We start from the raw sequence: 8,356 nt of genomic DNA on the forward strand, positions 1-8,356 counted from the left end.
CGGCAATGGTGACGAGGATTCCGTAGTAGAGGTAGTAGGCGCCCTTCCCGTGGTGGAGGAACACGCCTCCTGGGCCATGGAAGAAGACGAGGCACAGCGCCGCCGCGGCCTTGAAGATCCCGCCGGAGATGAGCGCCTTGGGCAGGTTCTTCCTGTCGGAGCACGCGGCAGCAATGGAGGCCAGAATGGTGAAGATGATGTCCATGGCTGACCTTTCCGTAGAGCTGCGCGTGGTGAGGCGGCACAACAGAGAGTGGTTCAGGTTGGGGCTTTGAGAGCTTGGAGAAGAGAACGGCGCTTTTGCAGGTTCAGGTTGAGGTGCTATTTATAGTTTTATACACATGCACATGGCCGGTCTGAATGGACATTTCGCACTGCTGCGAAGGCAGAGAGAGAGAGAGGTGACGAGCCCAGCAAGATGGTCCATGCTGCAGCAACCCGATCCGATCCGAAGTTCCGAACCGAACCGAAAACCCGAAAGTTGACAGCCCTGTTCAGCAGATAGGCCTGCATAATGGTCTTCGGGTTCGGTTCGGATTCAAGTGGTGAAGCATCATAATAGATGGAGGAAAGGTGCATTGATGAAAAGTAGAAGCTGTGTCCCCATGCCATGTGTGACAAAGCCACCAACCAGGTCAAGCCGTGCGTGCATGATACTTAATTAGTTGCCACTGGAATCAAGGAGCGAACCCGATCGGTTTCACTCGGGTTCTAAGTTCTGTGATGGCTTGTGAATTGTTTTCATGTTTTGCTCCTATTATTCTTGAATCATGATGTTTGTGATGCCATATAATTCTTTGTGCTATTTCTTGTGAATGGTTTTCATGTTTTGCTGCTATTATTCTTGAATCATGATGATGTTTCTATCCTTCTATTGTGCAAGGAAGATGTGTGTGTATTATGGAGTTACCAAAAGCAGTCTCAGTAGTGCTTTCACCATTGAATCACAAACAGCTCATGTATTGCTCTGTTTTCAAACAGCTCAATGAAATTGAAATACATGAGTCCAGAGAACTGATTGTATCCTTGACTCATGTATGTCTAGCTGTTTGAATCATGTATCTCAGTTAATCATTATCTATTATATTCCATATAATACGGAAATATTAACTATATTTCTATAGTCCTTGAATCTATTGTGTAATTCTTGATCTTCTCACTGATTGTCTGATCTGCAGAAAAAAATGGACCTGTTTAGCTACTTAGAAAAATCAACCAAGTGACCATTTTATTCATAAGTGACTTCTTGTTTGATGATTTTTCTCAAAATTGATAGTTCAATTATTTTCCGCTGCTCATACGCTGATTAAAGATGATCTAGTTAGTTTTGTCCTTCTTGAGAAAAGTTTCCGAGTTCAATTTTTGAAGAAGGATTCATTCATCCCTGTCAGTAGGGTCGTCACGTGGCGTGTAACATACTTGTTCTTTCTTTGCTGATTGTTTTAGCTATTTCACCTTCCTCAGGACGACAAAGCCCCCAAATGCCACCACGCAGACAAGAGGAAGGATGGATACAACAGCAGATTTGAGATTTTTTGTCTTGGAGAATGGTGCAGGAAGCCTGTACCTTTGCAGCCACTTCAAGGGCTACTTATATTATATACACATGGTCGATCTATAGGGACATTAGCAGTGCTGGGAAGGCATGAGCCCGACTGGTCAATGCTGGGTCCCTACATCATTGTCAGAACCAGAGCGAGGGTAGGAGAGAGAGGTTTTGTGCAACGCTTGATTTCATTGATACAAAGATTACACGTATATGTAGTTACACAGCTCAACTGAACCAAACGAGAACCAGCCGTAGGAATAGGGCAGCACTAACCACTAACCCCACTCCTCTATACATGGAGTACACACGATCGCTAACAATCATGACGCAGCAACCTGACCCGAATTGAACCCGAGCGATGCAGTCGCCTTACACCGACAAACCAAATCTGTCGCCATCCGCACGCACGAAACAACTGAATTTATCTATCTACTATGTCGATCCGAACCGAACCCGAACAATTTAGTTGCTGTGGAGCCAAAGGCAAAGGATAGCGACCCATCTGGTTAAGGCTGATTCCCCTGCTTAATGATGCAGCAACCCAAACCGAACCCGAATGGAGCCATAAAAAATGATAAAACATACTTACTGATGGCCGCTACTTTTGCTGAAGCATCTTTCCTCCCAAATCCATCGCAGCACCGGACAACCTGAACGTTGGCACTTGCAGTTAATCCGAACCTGATCCGAACGCCTGGCCTTCCCATGTGGTTCTGGACCACCACAAAGCCCTGCGATGTGCTTTTCCTTCTCCTACTGAAGAAGGTTGCATTTCTGTTCCATGTAAAATAAGAGACTGTTATTTTTGGAGTGTATCTTTACAGCAGCAGTGTTGGTTGGAACAACACGTAGCGCTGTAAATGCAAGAAATTTTACAGAGTTTGTAGAGGAGCTCCATTATACATACCACTGAGGCATAGAAGTTTTTTTGTTCTTTTGATGTCAACGACAAAGAACATCAACTAATTTCGCTGAGACAATTAATAGTCTTTTTGTTGTTTAAATGGTTAATGCTTGTTGAATTTTATCGCCGTGCTCTTTTCATTGTTTTATGCTTAGATTCTGACTTCTGAAAATGAATTATTTGGTGTTTTTACAAAATAATGTACTCCCTCTGATCCATATTAACTGTCGCAGGTTTAGTACAAAATTGTACTAAAAGTACTAAAGCTGCGACAATTAATTTGTATCGGAGGGAGCAGTTCATGTTCTAGTATGAGCAACACACCTTTGAACTCCTCAGAATGTGCCATTGCCATTGTTCACACCCTGGTCAGATCACAAAAGAAAACTACAACAATCAAAGACGGAACAACAAATATCATCCTGAATATATGACAGATGGAGATGAGTGTTCTGTGTACCGGTGAGTCGATCCTGATTTATTTTCTTTTCTTTTTCAAACCATTGTGCATCCTGTTTTTTTTTCTCAACCACTGACCATCCTGATTTCTGAAGAAGCAAATGTGAATTCCATCTGTCCGGGCCTATGGATCTGCTCCGCCTACCATTTGTGCATGGCGTCGTCGCAAGAGAGTTTTTGGACTGGCTTCTTCTGGTCAACTTGTGAACGATCAGCAGAACACATCTATGGCAATGGAAAATAATCATCTTTCTGAGCTCACAACATCATATGAATAAATAAGAAACAATGAAACAGGCAGGTTTACCATCCAACGCTTTGGTTGATATGGCACAGAGATAGTAGTAACTTGTACATGGAAGCATGACTCCTGGTTTTGCTTTCTGAAATCCAAACAGGTTGAGACTAAAATTAAGATTAAGAGACACCGTAATCACCAACTTGACAGCATGATGATGTGATTTTGAAGGGAACTCAAATCTGTGCATAGTCTAGAGCCAAGTGTTATATATCATAACAGAAGGAATATACATTTAGCTTCTCTTTTCTTTTCTTGAAACACAGTTGGGCTGAGCGTACCATACAATGATACAACTGCTTACAATTCCAACCTGATAAATGGCAGAAGAATACCTTACAAAGCAACCTGATAAATTGAGCTGCTAAAACAACAAATATTATGGTACAGAGGGAGTATCTTCTAATCCATGATTCCAACAAAAGGAAGAACCAATAGCATCCGGCACTACGAAAGCCTGAGAGGTATCAGGGACGTATCCGGGAAGAATCAGTATCGGATATGGTATCCGATACAGATACGCTAGTTGCTGGAAGTATCGGTTTCTTCTTGGTCATAGTCCTCATAAATTATGACATTTAGCTTGCTTGTTGCTAGCAATCTGCATTGTTTTGCCAACTCAAGGCTGCAATAGTCGATTTCCAGTTCCACCAGCGAAGGTGGGAGTTCCTCCTTCAGAAGCCTTAATATGCTGCTACAGCTTCTGATCTTCAATATCTTGAGGGCAGGAAGGCTGTGCAGTCCTGCAGGAAGATGCACGAGGTACTCACAATCGCCAAACACTAGCTCTTGCAGGGACTTGTGGAGCAGAAGCGCGCTCTCTTGATCATCTGTTAGTCTCGTGGCCTTGCACTTTAAATTTTGAATTATTAGGCTCTGGAGACAGGTGAGCCCCTTGCAGATTGATGTGGTAAGGAGGGACAAGTCACTAATTATAAATAGATCCAGTTGAGATCCTAGGTGATAGCCCTTCCCTGATATACCACGAAAAATTGATTTTTTGCATACATTCAAATGCCTGAGTTTCATGAGGTGAAGGCCCTCTATTGCGATGATCCCTCCACAGTCTTCAATTCTCAAATCTTCCAGAGACGTGCAGGAATGCAGCTGTAGAGAATCCAATGGCTTAAGCTGAGTTTCCGAGCTGTGAGCTTTCTCGAACAGATCAAACACCCTAAGTGCACTGCACTTCCGGATCTCCAGTACCCTTAAACTAGAGACCAGATTCCCCAAGGAAGTGCAGGAACATCTCTCCAACCCAGACATGTTAACTAAAACTAGCTCCTCCACTGACGGAATCAGTACTTCTCTTACTCCCCACATGTTGGTTAACTTCAATGTTGTAAGGAATGGAAGGTTTTCCAGAGATAGAACTGCTTGCTTTTCTCTGCAATTCTCTAGACACACATTCTGCCAGGCAAGGAAAGTAGCATTATCCTGAACAGCAGAATTATCATACAAATGAACTTGAGGCGAGCAGCTCCCCTGCTCACCATGACCATCGAGCTTTAGATATCTAAGATGTATAAGATTCACCAAACTATACCGGAATGAATGGAAATCAGCAGATGTTGCAGAAATTTGCAATACACGCAAATTATATGCCTTTCGGAAAACTTCTTCGAAGAAGGAAGGTTCATACTGCCCAATCAACACAAATGTCCTTAGTTTTGCCACTGATGTAAATATGCTCTGTATTTTTTCTTCAAACTTTTCACGACAAGGTATGTTCCCAGTCTGACCATCCGTTACTATAGACAAATGATGTATGGTTGGCAATATTTCATTGTACTGCAGACCATCCATAGCTGCACACTCTGTTTCTGAAACTACCCTAGCCAAATCATGCATAAGAATAGACATAGCAAAGCAAGTTTGAGTATGGCCAGAAGGGAGTTCTTTTCTTTCAACTTGCTCGAAGAAACCCAGGTTTACCAAGTCACACAGATAGCGCCACCCTTCTTCCTGTATCATATTTGAATGGTTACACTTCACAAATCCCTGTGAAATCCACATACGTACCAGCTCCTCAGCAAGAAAATGATAATTGCAGGGGAATATGGAGCAGTAAGAGAAGCATTGCTGTAAATTGTAGGGCAGCTGATCATAGCAAAGCTTCAAAGCAGACATGATGCCACTACTGAGTTGTAAGATTTCCAATATTGGTTCTTCAGAATATTACTCCAATGATCAATGGTAAGATGCTCTCTTAACAGTGTCCCTGCAGTTTCTGCAGCTAATGGGTTTCCCTGTAACCTTTTTGCTATCTGCTGTCCAAGCTCACCCAGACTAACTTGCTCTTCATAGTTCTCATCACCAAATGCACACGCTTTAAACATTAGCCAGAAATCATCATTTTTCAAACCATCTAAGTTAATCGGTCCAGTTGTACCTCGTTTTTTGGCAAGAGATGGTATTCTAGTTGTCACGAGTATCATGCTGCCCTTTGCATTGTTAGGCTTAAACGGTGCTAATAGATTGTTCCATTGGCAATCACTTATGTCATCCCAAATATCATCCAAAATAAGCAGAACCCTCTTTGATTTAACATGATCCTTCAAGACTTCCGGAAGCTTGGGAAACCTGCATTTGCCTCCATGCGCTCCCAGGGACACAAAATCTAACATCTCTCTTGTGACTCTAGTTTCATCGAAGCTGCTAGACACCCAGATCCATATGCGGAGGTCAAACTGACTCTCCAAGTCTTGATCATTGTATACAAGTTGTGCCAGAGTTGTCTTCCCAACCCCTGCAATGCCTACAATTGGCAGAACAGTCACCCCGGCATCTGATTTGCGTGCTTTTATCAACTCTATGATGTAACTCTTCTCTTCAGCTCTCCCATACACTTTCCCTTGAACAAGACTTGATGATGCCCCTCGGCGTGGGTCCGCGGTGGTTGTACTCTGGCAGTGATTTGGACCTGCACGAGACCCTGGCCCAAGCATATTGAGAACACGTCGCGCGTTCCCTCGGATATCTCGCAGCTGACCAGTTATGTCTTGTATCCTTTCAGAAATTTGGTCCTTGCTCCAAGGGCCTGTGTTGGCTGCGGTGATGTCTGTTGAATCATCACCCCTTCTCCTTTTTCTTCTGGATGAATTATCAGCAGTTGCATTTTGAGTGGAGTCACTGGTCCTGTGACAAAAAAAAAGTGCAGTGGATTGGCTATTAGAATCACATTGGGCTGTTTACGCAGATGTATAGAAACAGAGCCTTATAAATGTGCAAGGTATAAATAAAGCATTTAGTTACCTTGAAGAACTTGGCAGCTGGTTACTTGGTCCGTCAATTTGGTTGGGATGGTGCCAATGCCATGGGCCTGCACCAGAGGAAGTCATGTACTGGAAATTAGTATGGTGGTGCTCGAGTCGACCCAAAGAAAACGCAAGTGGTAATTAACACAAACAGGTGGCGTGCTTGGAGGACGGATGTTCAGGCACGCATGTACCTCCGTGGGCGTGGAGCTGGCGCTGGATCCTGTAGCAGTCGAGCTCGTCGACCACGTCGTCGGCGTCGTAGAGCAGCTCCTTGAGGGCTGAAAGGGATCTGGCCAGCGACCTGTTTCGGATATCAGACCTGGCGTTCACGGCGGAGACGTTGCCGTCGACTTGGTCGATCTCATCCCTGAGCCTCTCCACCTCGCTGCCGAGCCCTGCGTGGCGGATCCACCCGTCCAGCTTGCTGAGGCTCGGAAGGATGGTGTGCAGCAGCCATCGAATCGCCGCCTGGAGGGAACTGGTGTCGTCTGACGCCTCCATTCCGTCGGCAGATCCCGGTGGAGGCGGACGGCGATGGAGAAGCCGGGAGCGCAAGGGAGAGAGCACCAACCCGCCTATATGACAGCTACTTGTAGTACCGATGGTCGAGGAGTTCAGACCTTCAGCTAGTGAGCGAGCGAGCGAGGGGTTCAGAGGAGGAAGAAGAAGGTTTCGGACTGAATTTTTTGTTCTTGTTTGGGTCTTTCTCTAAGATGACCTCCACTTCAGAAGTAACCACCAAAGCCAAGAATTTGATGATTTGCCCATGTTTTCATTGTCATTGTTTTTTGGCACACTTTTGCCAAAACATCAAGATGAGCCGAGGGGTTCAGGAGGCAGTGGAACCACTTCCTTCCTTTCTCCTCTCAAAGGTGATGCCCACGGGAGGGGCGAAGTAAGCTCTTCTCCTTGTCACCACATTCTGGGACGTCGCCCCGTATTTGTCCTCTACAACCCCCGACGTCGATTGCCCTCCTAGTCAACGACGACGGCATTGCGTGCAACAACCATAGAGACTGGGTGAGGCCACGCACGGACCTGCTCCTCGTCATTGACACGTCCCAAGTGTTGCACCTGCCTGTCATGAGCTTGGAGACATCTGCGCTTTCATCATAGGAGGAGGATATGGAGGCGGAGGAAGATGGTTGTTCGTCAAGATCCGCAGGTTGGGGGTGTTCCCTCACAAGTGGCGGCCGATGCAAACCATGAGGTGCTATGACGACAAAAGTGTGTTGTGTGGGCCTTTCCGTGCATGTTGTTAGCTTGACTCTTACAAATTACTTGATTCCGCACCTAGAATATTCCATCAAGTACAGAATGACTTGGCTTTCCATTGTACACGAGCTTCACACATGTTGTAGACATCCTTCCGCCACACCTGTCGAGCATCATCATTGGCCTCCTATGTAAGTTACATTACCTTGGCATGAACGATACCACAGAAACAGCCTGGTCATGGGAGCACTATAAGCACTCAAAGGATTCCCCAGATAGAAGAAAGAGGGTGTATGCCCGCCATGCGGGTGGTCAACGATTTCTTCTGTTGGAACACCACAAGCTCAATACCAAAAGCTTAAAAAAATTGTACTCATGACACCCTCTGCACATGTATGCATGAGTATAGGGTTTCTTTACTTGTGCCGAAGATGAGCAAAATCACGTAAATTCGGTCTTAGAAAATATTGCCAAGAATCTTTTCCACGACATGCATGGTCAAGTATCACACGAAACAAGTCAAGATAAAGTTTGAAAAAAGGAAGCCCGACAGAAGCATCTTACGCGTCAAGAGTACTTGAAGGCTACACTAGGATCTCCAACCAGGTAATTTCACAATGCATTTTATATGACACATAGCTCTAATTTTATATGATTTTGCTACTTGCCAG

The 8,356-nt window shown here is 44.9% G+C and overlaps 1 protein-coding gene across 1 annotated transcript; it reads right to left on the reverse strand.

Moving 5' to 3' along the window:
- Positions 1-3,370: 3,370 nt before the first annotated feature.
- On the reverse strand, positions 3,371-7,112 carry LOC123146297 (uncharacterized). Its single transcript, XM_044565925.1, has 5 exons — positions 6,662-7,112; positions 6,466-6,532; positions 5,467-6,348; positions 5,233-5,310; positions 3,371-5,044 (listed from the first exon to the last, which is right to left on the reverse strand). Exons 1-5 carry the CDS (start codon positions 6,969-6,971, stop codon positions 3,733-3,735), a joined length of 2,649 nt encoding a protein of 882 aa, XP_044421860.1. The 5' UTR covers positions 6,972-7,112; the 3' UTR covers positions 3,371-3,732.
- Positions 7,113-8,356: the final 1,244 nt, after the last annotated feature.

This window comes from Triticum aestivum, chromosome 6D (assembly GCF_018294505.1).
Source record: "Triticum aestivum cultivar Chinese Spring chromosome 6D, IWGSC CS RefSeq v2.1, whole genome shotgun sequence".
Taxonomy (NCBI): domain Eukaryota; kingdom Viridiplantae; phylum Streptophyta; class Magnoliopsida; order Poales; family Poaceae; genus Triticum; species Triticum aestivum.